Source organism: Cynoglossus semilaevis, chromosome 10 (assembly GCF_000523025.1).
Source record: "Cynoglossus semilaevis isolate Cse_v1.0 chromosome 10, Cse_v1.0, whole genome shotgun sequence".
Taxonomy (NCBI): Eukaryota; Metazoa; Chordata; class Actinopteri; order Pleuronectiformes; family Cynoglossidae; genus Cynoglossus; species Cynoglossus semilaevis.
Genome location: NC_024316.1, coordinates 15,538,302 through 15,553,034, shown reverse-complemented (window position 1 = coordinate 15,553,034; position 14,733 = coordinate 15,538,302). Strand labels below are relative to the sequence as shown.

General features: G+C 38.6%; 2 protein-coding genes across 2 annotated transcripts in view; one reads left to right on the top strand and one right to left on the bottom strand.

The window, feature by feature from the left end:
• Positions 1-1,243: 1,243 nt before the first annotated feature.
• slc48a1a (solute carrier family 48 member 1a) lies at positions 1,244-4,809 on the bottom strand. The gene is made up of 3 exons (XM_008319088.3): positions 4,307-4,809; positions 2,651-2,818; positions 1,244-2,524 (listed from the first exon to the last, which is right to left on the bottom strand). Exons 1-3 carry the CDS (start codon positions 4,434-4,436, stop codon positions 2,388-2,390), a joined length of 435 nt encoding a protein of 144 aa, XP_008317310.1. The 5' UTR covers positions 4,437-4,809; the 3' UTR covers positions 1,244-2,387.
• A 5,227-nt stretch (positions 4,810-10,036) lies between these two features.
• Positions 10,037-14,733, top strand: part of rapgef3 (Rap guanine nucleotide exchange factor (GEF) 3) — an 18,777-nt gene continuing 14,080 nt past the window's right edge. The window contains 2 exon segments of the mRNA XM_008319090.3: positions 10,037-10,697; positions 14,571-14,615. Coding sequence (XP_008317312.1) covers positions 10,617-10,697; positions 14,571-14,615 — 126 coding nt within the window. The 5' untranslated portion in view covers positions 10,037-10,616.

Here is a 14,733-nt window from a genome sequence, read left to right as displayed (position 1 = left end):
CTCCTCTCTGCACAAGTGTGTTGAACAAACATAACGTCATCGTGGACAGACGAGGCAGAGATTACTGACTACGGCTGCAGTGTTTTGTCACCTGAGCTGCAGGCGGCAGAGTCAAACAAACAGTCAGTTATTGTGTCTCACGTTTACAGAGTAATACTGTAAATAAATCCTACTTACTGTAACAGTTGGCCCAGGAGGAATAGGTATGGAGGTTTACAGGAGACAACAACACTTCAAAAATCAATTAGATTTAAATAAAATTTCTTTAGTATTTACTTAGTATCTAGATTCTAGTATTTAGTATGTAATACACACACACATATATATATATATATATATATATACATAGTGTATATCTACTGTACATGTAGTGGATGATGGTGGCATTAAGAGAAACAATAGCATGGATGTACTGGTACTCTGGGCCCAGACTGAGACAGACGATGCTCGACATAACGCTGACACAGCGAAAGTGGCTGAACATGGAAAGTGATGTCACATCTGTTTTCATTGTCCTGTTGAAAACGGAGCAGTGTTAGTCTGAGAGCAGCTAATCTGCATGCTGCAGCTCTGGCAACTTATCACTGTCATGCTTAGAAATGGCGGCAGATAAATCACTCTGATCTACCTGGGACCATCTGGAGAGCAGTGTCTGTGAGAAATGATGCCGTGAGGGGGAAGAAAGAATCATACAGGCCAGTGACGGGACCAAGATTACAGGGAGGGCAAAGGTCGTGGCTGGGAAGAACAGGACACACAGAAATGTCAGCCCAATAAAAAGGTACCAGCTCTAGTTCTGATGACATCACACAGCAGGATGAGCTTTTCTATGTGTAAGTGAAGCCAGCCTGTCAACATCTGTCAACAAACACAAACTCTGCCCTATCAAATAGCGGCTCGTGGGCCAAATGCTGCCCAGAAAAAACAACATCAGAATGGTCCAGTGTGTGATCAGAGTAAAACTAATCAGACGTTCTTACAGACGACAAACACAGTGTGCTACACTCTATGTAGCCTAGCAACATGCAACCCACAACACGTCAGCCGTCAACTTTACTGCGTACCCTCTCATTATTTTAACCTTAAATACTTGTTTATTTCGACTCAACCTCCAGGATCTAAATAAGTTAATTTTGTGTTGATCATTTTTCTGTACTGATAATATTCAAGGTTTTTTAAAACACAAGTCACAATCTCCCATCAGGTCAGTGGTTTCCAAATTACAGTCAGATCCGACACGGTGTACTTTATCATAAATGCGTCTTTATTAGGTTCACTTTTCATGTAACATGTAGCATTTTTACATTCAGTTCAAATCTCCCAAAGCAAAAGTTCAGTTTACATGTTTATGGAGGAGTGTGGACTAAACATTACAGCTGAAACTAAACTACTCCTAAGTCCTAGGCTAACTTGACGTACACGTATAATAGTCGGTGCAACAGGAAGGACACGCACTGTATAGTGTATTTCAAGAAAGTGAAGGCGAGACGTGAGTGATGGAAAGTCGAACGTTTTCTTCTTCCTTGTAACAGGCTGTGTGTGCAAAACAATGGCGTCGACATCAAAGGTTAAAGTGCAATTATTTGACAAACTTCTTTCTAAAGAGGAATGGCTGTGAACTGTACACAGGCAAAAACAGGTCCCCCCGGTGGAGAAAGTAGTGAGGAGCGCTGACTCTACAGCACAAGATTATGGGATATGATCAATTATTTAAAAACAAATAAAAAAATAGCAAAGAGAGAATAAGAATTTGAAAATATAATATGCCCCGACCCCTCAGGAACATGAGGGGGCGATGTCTCAAAACACTTTAACTGTAAGTGCAACTGTTAAATGAGTGAATGACCAGATTAAAAAACACTTCATTTGATTTTAAAAGAGGTAAAAAAAAATCTAAAACTAAGATGCTATAATTATGATGATGTTTTGGATAAAAACAAAACAATCACAACCTCCGACATACAATATCAACTGCCTGTTGTCAGCAAAGTTTAGGTCATTAGTTATAGTCAGGGTTCTAAGGGTTCCAGCTTAGAGTCTTTTAATTTACAACAAACCATTACAATAAAACATTTAGTGATGAGGATTTCCTTTTACCTAAGTTTTTTTTTTAAACTCCCAAGTTAAAATCCTTCCTCCAGTTCAGTCCGTAGATATTTGACAGCAACATGAATAAAATGTGTAGTTCGTTAAAGTTGGAAAACAGGTGGCAATACAAACAAAACCTGTTAAGCGAGAGTGCAACTCCATGTAACCAAAGGTCGGGTGACGTTTAAATCAAGCCATGTCTGGATTTCCCCGTCTTTGTTAAAAAGCTCTTTGTAAAGCCCCTGCGTCAGGAGCCAAAAATCCTCCAAAAGTCCACCGGTCTGTTACATCAGTCCAGGCTAGAAATCACTGAGGATGCTGATGTCTGCAAACTCCTGACGGTACCTGTAGGAGTACAGAGCTAAAAGGAAGGACCACTTCAGGGTGAGGAAGCTCCACACACCAGAGAGGTAGAGGCTCCTGGGGTCAGTAGGAGCTGTGGAGGGGGGAGGAGGAGGCAAAGAAGAGAGATGACTTTGACTTCAAGTTTCTGCACCACTTCAAAACAGAACATACTGAATGTTAACTGAGTAAATATAACTGATCATAACTGTAGGTTTACATTGCTTCTGTGTGATGGCCAGAGTGAGGAAGGTGATGAGGGCAGTCAGTGCCAAAATGGAGAAGAGAACACCAACAACAATAAAGAACCTCAGCCCCTTGAGCCAGGTTCGCCAGTAGTCCTGAAGGTACATGATATGTGTGACCAGAGCCCACAGCGCCAACACTCCTGTGTGGAAAAAAAATCAAAATAAATAAAAAATGCTTAATTGTTAATTATAGGCCATTTTCTATCCAACAGTATCATTATTAACCTAAACATTCTCTATAAACTCATTATTATTACTAATAATAATAACGAGGCTGTTAAACAATTATATTTTTCAATGTGATTAATCACAGGGTTGGTGTTGATCAATCATTAGTGGAGATAAAGACACAGTTCTACACTATATGACAAAACATATATTGTTTAATTGGCGACTAATCCAACTGATGATAAACAATTAATGTAGAAAAATCTCAAGAAAATATGTAAAAGTTATCTGCTGATGTATTAAAATGTACATGGTTAATTTCACAAGTTGACAGCTCCAAGTAATAATAATGAGAATAACAGAATATTCATACCAATATTTGGTAGCTGTCTCTCTAAAACTCCTGGTGACCGTCCAAGCATTTGCTAATCAAAGATTTATTACATGAAGCAACATAATTACTGCAAAAATGCAGCGAGCGCCGTCACAACTACCATGACATATTCAAAACATATGCAATTGTTGTTATGACATCAAAATGACAAATGGTAAACACGTGTGTGACGACAGCTGCTGTTGACAGGGATCCATTTCAAACTTGGTCACATGGACTGATGTGACACCCGAGGGCCATGAAGACACTGTACGCAAATACTTGGTTATACCTCCAGCTGATGAAAATTAGATGAATAACAACAGCATTATTTTAGGAAATTTAATTTAAAAGATTTTTTTTGGCTAGACTGAGATTATCTTAATTAATAAATACATTTTCCAACTCCTTTGTATTTCCCTAGTACTCTGATTTATACTATGTATTACACATACTGTGATGATGACAAAGGTATTCACGTGAACACAACTGTCTGGTACGGTTACAGACCTGTTACTTTTGAATAAATATAGTACGGTTTTCTAGCCTCCCTGTGAAACTGGATACTTTGGGTCTTAAAGTTAAAGACGACACTTGAAAACATCAGAACATGTTAATGTACAAAGTGACATTTTTACACCATTACTAAATCAATCATCTCAAGAAACCAATGACGTAAAAGAAAACTAGTTAGACGTACATGTTAGTGAACAGCGTAGGCAGTACGAACGTAACAAATGGCATTATAGATGTTTAAGGGTGAACAAAACATATCCACGGTGGCATTAACGTATGACTTCTTACGTTATTTGTTAAGGCAAATGATGGAAATAACGTTAGATAAAAAACAAGTGGAGCCCTTTGTTGTCATCCTTTACATTTTCACGCAGCTCTTGAATTGAAACGTGATATCAAATGTATATATATTTGAAAAAACACCAGGATTAGCCTGTGATAGTGGGTTGACATGCTGGGCCTAGTTTAACAAACTAGCACAGATTACATTTAAACCTTTGTTAGCACAGGGTGTAATTACAAAACACACGCTAATAATATACGTTACACCTCCATTAGTGTGTTTACGTACCTGACAGTCCACCCATGGCCGCCGTCCACGGCTGATTATAGGCTATATTCCAGACTAAGAACGCCGAAAGTCCAACCAGTGTACCAAAGGTTGCATACGCTATGCTAATGTAGATCCTGTTGATCCCCATTGTCGAAAAAATAACTCCTGCTAGTTTAAATTTAAACAAGCTCACTCAACGAAACGTGTTTCGAGAGTTATTTATTTAAAAAACAGACCCGTTTTGGACCACATTAACGGCTTAGCGCCATATTTACTGTTATGTAATATCCTTGACACTAGCGACGGGAAAACAAAGACATAAAATCGACTTCCTCGACTGAACAAGCGCCGTTAAAGCAAACACAAACTTTTATAACGACCTTAAATCGTCAAAAAATAATCAAGGCGACAGTGCAATCCACAAACCAATGCAGCAGCGAATTTAAAGGTATGTGTTTATCTGACAGACGCCGCAAAGATGCTGATCTGGGCTAAGAGAAGTTAACCAGGCTCACTTCCGGTCTTACGTCTGTCACAAAATACATCGATTTCCTCAGTGATTTTGCATATTTAAAACAGCTAACTACATTAAATTAAAAAGTAAATAAAATGAAATAGAATATCACTAACACGTAGTGAAATTAAGAAGGGGAACACGTATGACTGCGACTCTGTTTCTTGTGTGGAGTCATCCATCTTCTTTTCCCTTTTAAATATCTTTGCCCTAGAAAAGCTGCAATAATTTAAATAGCGTCCATAGTGGAGACCAAAGAGAATGCATGCATCCAGCGGTGACGTAAACTCTCCTCTCGTCATACAGTATATATGTTACTTAGAAAAATATGATTATTATTTAATTATTGCATTTACAGGTGAGATTACAGGGCTGGTTAAAAATATGATTATTATTTAATTATTGTATTTACAGGTGAGATTACAGGGCTGGTTCACAAGTATTTAGCATTGGTATTTTCTGTAAGTTAGAGCTGCTGACAGTTGAATGTAGTTTATTGATAAACCACATTTTGTGATTTTTTTTTGGTCAATGATGATGTAAACAGAGCCTAAAAGTGTTTTAAAAAGTGCATTGTTTACTACCTGTGGTTATAACTCCTTTACATGTCCCTGGAGATACTGTTCTACATAAAGGGTTATTAAGTGTCAACAAGTTCTCCTTAAGGCCTTACAGAGTCATTATTGAATTCCCCCTTGAACACATCACAGCTTTGTGTTTATTAACACTGTGAGCGGCACACAAGAGAACACAGAAGACAGTAACCATGGACAATAATGAATTTCCCAGCAGAAAACCATAAAACATTCACATGAGAAGATGAGCCTGACAAATATGATTCAAGAACTCAAGTCACTTTCAAAACAAAAAAAAAAAGGTCATTCACATTTATCCTGTACAACATTTATCACCGTGACACCAGCAATGACACACACACAGATACAGTCTAATTGAACCTATGACGGGGCTTTAAGTATTTTATGGTTTTTTTATAGTTTTGAATCAGGAATGTCACGAATGAAAAAACATCCCAGTTCTTACTTATGTAAAAGAAAAGTAAGTGATAGTAAACAGAAGACTTGAAGCTATGTTACAAACACACACACACTGTTGTATTTCTACCCAGTCCCTGGAGCGCTCTCCTCATGACCAATTGGAAAGATACAGGAAGCCGTGAGCAGCAACACTCACTCCCCACATCTCACATAAACTGCCCTGCTGAAAAACCCTCCTCATAGATGTGAAAAGAGGCAAAGGCTGGAAAAGCAGAGCAGAAAAGCAGAGCAGAAAAGCCCTCACAAGTGCAAACTATTGGACTGAAGAGATTCATATGACTGAGCCAGTGGTGAGTTTGAGGACACATCCTGGAGTGGGTTAACGTGTCTGTGACTGTTAGATTCAGATGTTATGATTTCATGTGGATTTATGTCTTTTGAATTAGCTCTGGGTTATTGAGGTTTTTTAAATATATATTTTTATGTTAGGCTACATCTCTTGGAGTTCTTGGAGTTAAAACATTTTTCTTATGTATTTGCCCAAAGTTTTCCTTAAAGCAGTTAAAGCAGGTTTTGTGAGACTAACTCATCGTTTTTAGTCCGCATTTGACACTGAGGTCAAACATATAAAATTAGTTTCTCCTGATCACTGCTAACTGTCCCGGAGAGAGGAAGGAAACTCTCTTTGAGTGTGTGTGTGTGTGTGTGTGTGTGTGCCAGCTGCAGGACTCAACAAACACAGACAGATTAAGTGCCCACCTTGGGCGTAGATGTGCTACAGGAAACTCCACTCCCATCCCTGGAGTAACTGAATAAAAACATACTGTACGACATGGAAAAGAGAAAGAGAAAGAAGGAGAAAGAGGGAGAATCAGACACACATTTAGTGCAAAACTTCACCAGGTAAATAACAACAACAATAATATTAATAATAAAAATAATGTCATCATTAATAAATCATCAAAAAATAAATATTGCTGTTATAACTATCAGCTATTATTATTATTGTTATTATTGTTGTTGTTGTTGTTGTTGTTGTTGTTATGCATGAAAGCTTAAATTTATTACTGTGTTAACTCAAAATTGACCACTTCTTTAGTGATGCAACATATCTTTTATTTATGTTTGTTGTATTTTTAGTTTTTTTTCTTGTCTGTTTATCTGTGTTTAATGGAGAATCAGAAGGCAAACGACAAAAACAGCAACAACAATAATGTAAAAAAAACGATCTCGAACTTCCAAGGGTTGCAGGGTAGCAACATGGTCAATAGAGGGCAGCATTCATCTCGTGACGAAAGACAAGTCTTACGTGATACACATTCAGCAGTTTCTAACGATCCTGTGAGATTATATGTTGGCGCAGGTAATCGGTACACGGTACACAGTATCTTTATCTGACCGACTCAGACTGTCAGTAGAACAGTGACGTCAGTGGACACTGTTCATTTTTAACCACTGACCCCACGACCTACAGCACAAGATCTTGGCTCCTTTATCTTGAGTACCGCGATCAAAGACCTAAATACTGCGATGAAACCATACGGTACAAAAAGACACAACTGTCGTGTGAACACGAGGTTCTTTTTCAGATACTATAAAAAATACTGAGTGAATGTTTTATCTTCACTGGATTTTCAGCCGCTCTCTCGTGTCTGTGTTTTCTAAGAAAGCCTCGAGAAGTAAGACTACATTCTTTCATCGTCAACATACAATTTATTTTTGGAATACAACTTTACAGCCACACCTACACATGAAATAATATTTTCTTTTTTTATGGAGCGTTTAGGCTGCTGTGATTTATTTACTCCAGGGAAGACAAAACCTGATAAGAACGAGTGCATTAGATTTTTTTAGTGTTTCTTTTTTTCTAGGGATTAAAAAGTGTAATCCATTTCATCACGGGGCAGCTGTGTGTTAATTAGAATTAATTAATGTATCAATCTTGATTAATTGTGATAAAAAAAACGTTTAATCAAGCTAGATCCAAATTCCTAAATATGACAAAAATACTGCTTTCCAGTATAATGCAGAACAGCATGTTCAAAATACAAAAAGTATAACTCAAAATTTAGCTTCGAACGCGTAGGGAGTTACCTTCAAAATTTCACCTTTGTCCTCAACAATATTACTTTGCCTCCGCAATTCACTTTGCAATATTGTGAGTTAGCTTGTTAGCAGTAGCCTTACCTAAAAAAAATGCATGCTGTGTTGAGTTGGTATTTTAAACCTTAGGTGCTACGATGAAACAAAAACTTTTTCCCCACAATGTGTGTAAATAACATCTGTATCAACTGGTGGAATTATGTTTAAATTAGGGCTTTCCGATATTAACTTTTTGCCAATATCCGATATGCCGATATTGTCTGGGCCGATAATATCGTTCGGCCGATATTAGCATAATAAAAAAAATTACAATTAGGTTAGGTTAAAATTACAATCTGATCAAGTTCACAATTTAATTGAACGTTTTGATTTTGACAGCTATAGTTTCTTCTTTATTTTAATGGAAGTGGAAGGAATGGAAAGAAGTGCAGAAGAAGCAACATGTTCTTTGTTTGTGGTCCAACCCTCATTGTCCCTCAAAACAGATTTAAAAACAGTCGTCGAGACAATGGCAGCAGAGATAATAACAGTGTCCCGCTGCAGAAACATTTAACCCGAGAATTAGGCTACGGTAGGATGAATGTTGTCGTCTGTGTTTCTTGTGAAACTGTGCAGCAGACTGAGGTCAGGACAGGAAGGGCAGTCCCAGACTGGAACAATGGCTTGGATTAAACAAGTCTTACATAACGTTCAGCCTTCACGACACAGATGATGGCGAACCAGGAGTCTGGTCATTTAAAATGTAGGGCCTCTTGTTCATATCGGACGATCTGCACAGCTCCCCCTATCAGCTTCAGCCACCTACAGCTGCGGTGGCTAACAAACACACTGTCTGTCTGTATATTTTACACAGATATGCTTCGTGCCATCGTTTCTATGGAGAATCTGCTCAAATCCATCTGTTCTCTACCGAGACATTCTGCAACGAAGACTGAAGGAGTAAGTAGTCTGCTGCTGTTCTACAGGGTGTATAAATACATGAGTCTGAAAATCAACAGACTGAGCACAGACACTCAGTCTGGGTCAAAGACACTGGCAAATGTAGGTTTATAACCGTCACTCACGACCAAAGGAATCCAGTGAAGCCTTCCTGAAAGCATCACTCACTCATCTTTAAAGTAACTTATCCCAACGTGTGAACTGAAAGTAAAGACTATTACTAGTAAAGTACATTAAAACAAAGATTTTATCTCCACCTCCACATCTCTGCAGACCCAGTGTAGTCAGACAGCTGGACTACTTGATAAGTGCGGGACAGAGTCGTCCACCTCACCAGAGTAGCTCTAGAATAGATACGCAGATTATACAGTTAGTGCGTGGTCACTGTACCTCCTTAGATACTGCAGTACTCCTGTACCTGGATGCCTTCAAGATTAAAGATACAGAATGTCAACTTTTTTTGACTTTGTTTAATATATATCAGTGATCAACTGGCGGCCTGCGGGCCAAATCAGCTCTGGCTAATTTTAATTTTTAGTAACAAATGAGTGAGAGGAACCTGAGAAAGGTTCTGTGTTTGATTGGACAGATGAGGTTGTGTCTGTGTTGGTCTGTGTCCGAAGGTGAAATGAGCCTCAATATTATCATACCATATCGTTTACGGGAATAAACGATATGGATTCCCCTGCGGGCCAAATCAGCTCTTGCTAATTTTTAGTAACAAATATGTGAGAGGAACCTGAGAAAGGCTCATGTGAAATGAGCTTCAATATTATCATACCTTATCCTTTACGGGAATAAACGATATAAGGATACATTAGTTCACAAAGTGAGGAGTGGGTCGCCACCCGGGGGCAGGGAGATTTTTCTTTTTTTCTGTGTTAAATTTGTGTATATTGTGAAAGAGGGCGTGAAGATGGTTGGTGCAAAGGCAAAGGAGGTTTGAAGATACAGCTGTGAATGTAATGAAAGTAATAAAAGATAGAGACCAAATAAATGCTAAAATTGGGACAATATTTTAGTAATCTTTGACAGACTGAATTTAAATACCCAAATGACCACATCTGACCCACGGGCCATAACTTGTCCAAGTCCGGTCTGAACACTTCCGCAAGCAGTATTTCTTACTTTCTTACTGGAGGATGTCCCTCATACCAAATCTTTCGTTTGTTTTTGTCTGATTTTAAAGAAGTTAAAAATTTTGGGGAGGGGTAAAAATAAGCAAGTCACAGTCCAGGGATTCACTAGGGTATAATAATGAATCTGGTTTTAATTAATAATTAAATGAAAACATTACGTCCGTCTCAGAACTTTTTGACTCTAATTCTAAAATTCAAATAACCCCCAGCGACAAAGACGGCAGGCTCTCCACTGTCACTGTCACTTTAGGAATGAACGTGAGAAGTGCACTTGTTCACACAGACTCCAGTGAAGGTGGTTCCACTTTAAACACCTAAACGCAGCAATTAGGCGGTGAAGAAAACCAGAGGGGCGAGTCTCTCTGTCACTGCGCCTGTGTCACTCTCACAGCCGCGGAGTGAAGACACGCAACACTCAGACCAACACGAACACTCGCCTCTGTCTCGGTCCGGACCCAGGAAACGACTCCGATGTTCGGCGTGGGTTCGTGGAACAACATGCAGAGTCCTGAATGGAACCTGTTGCGGTGCCTCCTCTGCTGTGACGCGTCACTGCTGTTGCGTTGGAGTCCGTGAATAATGTCTGCAGGAAGACCGGCTCAGAGTTGTCTTCTCGTTTTCTCCCGATTCGAAACAAGATGCATCTTTTCCGGAGTCATTGCTACCAAGTGTTCCCGAACCGCTACCTGGACACACCGACCATCCGAGGAGTCAGCTGGGTATGGTACTTTAAATGTCTGCCGCTGAGAACCAGCTGAGGGGCACAGGGTGGTTAGTGTGGAGGAGACGACAGAGAGATGACTGTGATAGGGTCATTATTATTATTATTATTATAACATATTATTATTATTATAACTGTATGATTTAAGGAGGAACTGTTCAACAAATTCTTCTTCGGTACTTTCTAAAATAAAATTCCTTGTTGCTATTTTTTTCTTTATTCAGTTAAGTTGGTCTATTTGTCCATTAATCCTGTAGAATTTAATAACAGATAATCATTTCTTTCTTTTTTTTTTGTCCCCCCGGAGTTCAGTTTTGGAAACACATTTTGCTGTATTTTGCTAATTTTATTTACTTTTTTTTTTTTTTTTTTACAGTTGGCTAATTTTCCACTATTTCTGCTAAGGTTGTGTCACTTATTATCAGTCCTATTTTTATCTTTAGGCTAATATTAGTGTAACTCCTTGGTAATTACTGTTGTGTTTTGCATATCATTATCTTGGGCTAAAATGAATGTAATTCTCTGGTAATTACTGGTTTATATGTCACGGTATTTTTTTTTTTGGTTGGCTGGTTTGTCTTAACTTTGGGGCTTATTGGCTAACTGTAAGCATTATCGTCTGATGGTTTAATTTTTTATTATTTTGATGAATGATTACCCATTTTTGATCATTCTTATGGTTATTTATTGCTTTTCGTAGTAATATGTTGTTACTTTCAGCTTTGGAGCTACTTTCATGTAGCGTTTGGCTAACTGTAAGCTGTTTTCTTTTTTACTTTTAATACAGTGAGCTAACTTTTCACTCATTTTGCTAATGGTTAGCAACTTCTGTTCACTCTTAATGTTGAACATAGGCTAAAATGAGTTATTAATTATTGGCTGTTTGTTTAGTTTTTTTGCCCAGCCCGACTCTGTGTTATATCTACAGCAGACTTCATTATTTTAAATCAGCTAATGCTAGGCTACATCTGATCACTCTTATCTCGATGCTAAAATGAAGGCACCTAGTGGTAATAATTGGTTGTTTGTTGTTTGTATTAGCCGTGTGTATTTGACGTGTACACAGTTTTGTAAAGAACATCAAGGAGTGCAATTGTTTTACAACCGCCGTCAGGTCGTCAGGTCGTCAGGTCGTCATCTAGTTTTGTTTTTGGAGAACCCAGAGGTGGAGAAAGTGATAAAGGCAGTAACGTTCACACAAGAGGCGATGTGTGTGTGCGCGTGTGTGTGTGTGTTTAAAAAATGTGCTCCAGTTGACCCTCACTTCCCTTCACCTTGCTAAGTGACAGCAATTTGCACATATTTCACAAACACATTCAGAGGACTGAAGGCATTTGTCCATTGTTTCAGCAGCCTGGGTGTGGGAGACTCAGGAAGGCAACCCGGCTCAAAGCTTTTTTATTAAAGTCAGCTTATAAATAGTGTATTGTTTATTGTTCACCTTCAACACAACAAGTGGCTTTTGCTCCAGAGAAGAGTTAGTAAGAGAATGCACGGAGGAGCGGTTCTGACTGCAGGTCACAGGAAGACAGTGGAGTCGTTTCTGGGCCTGCGGTTTCTAAATTTACTCAACTTTGAAGCCCTAACAGGTCAGAGGGAACGGAAAACCTCCAAAGACTGCATCCTGGATGAGCTGCTGTTGCAACCAAATTTTAACTGTGAAGGTTGACAACAGTATTTTAAAATACCTTACGACTCAGATCAGAAATATACTATACTATAGTATATACTATACTATATACTATCAATTAGGTCATATCTGATTCTCATTATACATGAAACATGGTCAACTGTTACTTCCTGTCATATGACGCCGTCCAAAGGAACACGCTTCACTTGTTCCTAAATGTCCAGTGTAGCTCAACAACAAATCAATGAACCCGGCGCTTATTCCGTAGATCGTGTATAAGATGTGGACAGGACCACCCTAAAGACCAGAACTACTCTGCCCATTTCAACAGATAAAGTAAATCAATGTATAAATATTTTTATACGTCTTTTTTTTTCTCGTTAGCTTTTTAGTAGGGATGTCCGATATTAACTATTTGCCGATATCCTGATATGCCGATATTGTCGTCACACTTTTGATTCCGATATCAACCAATACCGATATAGACCTGGTAATATTTATTTATTTATCTGTACAAACCACTGCAATGCTGCCATCTAGTGACGAGTGACTCTCCAGACTGCGAGGGCACAGACACTGGATTATATGTGGTTATGGTTATATGTGATAAGTTCAGTGTCACAAATACTCTTCATACTCTTTTCTATTCCTTTAATTTATCAGTCAAAAGGTTCTAAGACAGATATCATCATTTTCAAATGACCACATTTAGATGAAAAATTGCCCTGAAACAGCTGTAGGTCCCAAATGACCACATTTAGATGAAAAATTGTTTAAATTATCAAAGCTTTGAAACAGCTGTAGGTCTTAAGACAGATATCATCATTTTCAAATGAGCCATACATTTTTTTTTTCCCAAAATTGAAAAATTATTTGAAAGAAAGTGGATTTCATTCCAAAGATGAGACGACGTGGCAGGATGTGGAAAAGATATCTCCCAGAATTTAAATATTTCAATGGAACAGAATAAATACACATTCTGAAATATTGGTGTAAAACTATATTTTTGCTTGTACAATTTTACAGTACAGTACAAGGATCTCTTTACACCTGATAGTAACTGACTTGAAGGCCAAAAGTGCACAGTGGCAGCAGTGAGAGGATCATAAAGTCATAAAACATTCTCCTATAAAGAGGAAGTACAGCTTTCACCAAAGTTCAGACATGGGAATGTTGAATATTTGCACAGGTCTTTATGTTCGTGATGATGTCAGAGAATCGACAGTAAAAACACACGTGTACACTGCAGGGAACTTCATCTTGAAGTACTTAGTCTTTCAAAGTGTTTTCCTGAGAAAGAAACACTTAAATGCATCATGTCTGTTTAATGACATGGCAGCAGACTCTGTGCTTGGATCAGCTGATGTCTGTGTACTTTTTTCCTCCCACGGTCTTTACAAACACTTGACACCCACCCACCTACGCTGCACTGGAGACAATGGTATTACAGCACAGGATCAGATCATGCATTTGGTGCTGACTCTTAATCCCAACCACAAAAAGACAATTCTTCTTCTCTTTGGACACTGATGGGAATCGAACCGCAACTCCCTCCAAGTGTTTCTCTGACTGTTGTACCATGTATCCCCCTGACAAATATCTGTCTCCCAGAGTACCATCAGCATGATCATTCTTTAAAAACGCCTTTAAATGACAAATATCTGTCTCCCAGAGTACCACCAGTATGATCATTCTTTAAAAACAGCAGCAGAGGCCTACTCTATTAAATTCATCCAGTCAAAGTCACACTGTACAATGAAGTAGTACTACAACTGGTACACAGTGTCGCCTGTAACATTAATATTCTCTCTCTAATTTTCTTCCAGTTTAGAACCACGATCGCAGTGTTTTTGATCGCTTTATTTTATCCACCATACACTAGGGATGTCCGATAATATCGGCTGACCAAGATTGGCATAATTACGTATTATCTTCAAGAATCGTTAGCGGTTTTTCCTCCGATAATGAAACCCCGATAACACATTGCCTGGATTTTGCCAAATATACTGGAATCCCCTTGTAAGGTCCTGAGATGTTCACCTCAGTTTTGGGGGCTGCATAGATTGGTATCGGTTGATATCGGAAACGGAAAATAAGCGTTTGGATAAGCGTTGCCTAATTTATACGTATATATACACATATATACACGAGTCATATACTGAACTTTGAGAGTCACTGATCAACAATGATTTATTATATTCTGTCTAATTCTCTCTCTCTCTCTCTCTCTCTCTACCTCAGACTCCTCTGCCAGAAGCCCTGGAGTCTAAGGACACCATGAAGCAGGTGTGTACGCCAGTGTTCACTCAACTGTTTGGTGAAAACAAAACCCTTCAGTAAAAACAAAGCAGTGTTTCACTGGTTAGTTGTTTTTTTTTAAATCCTGGTGGAAATTACTACCCAC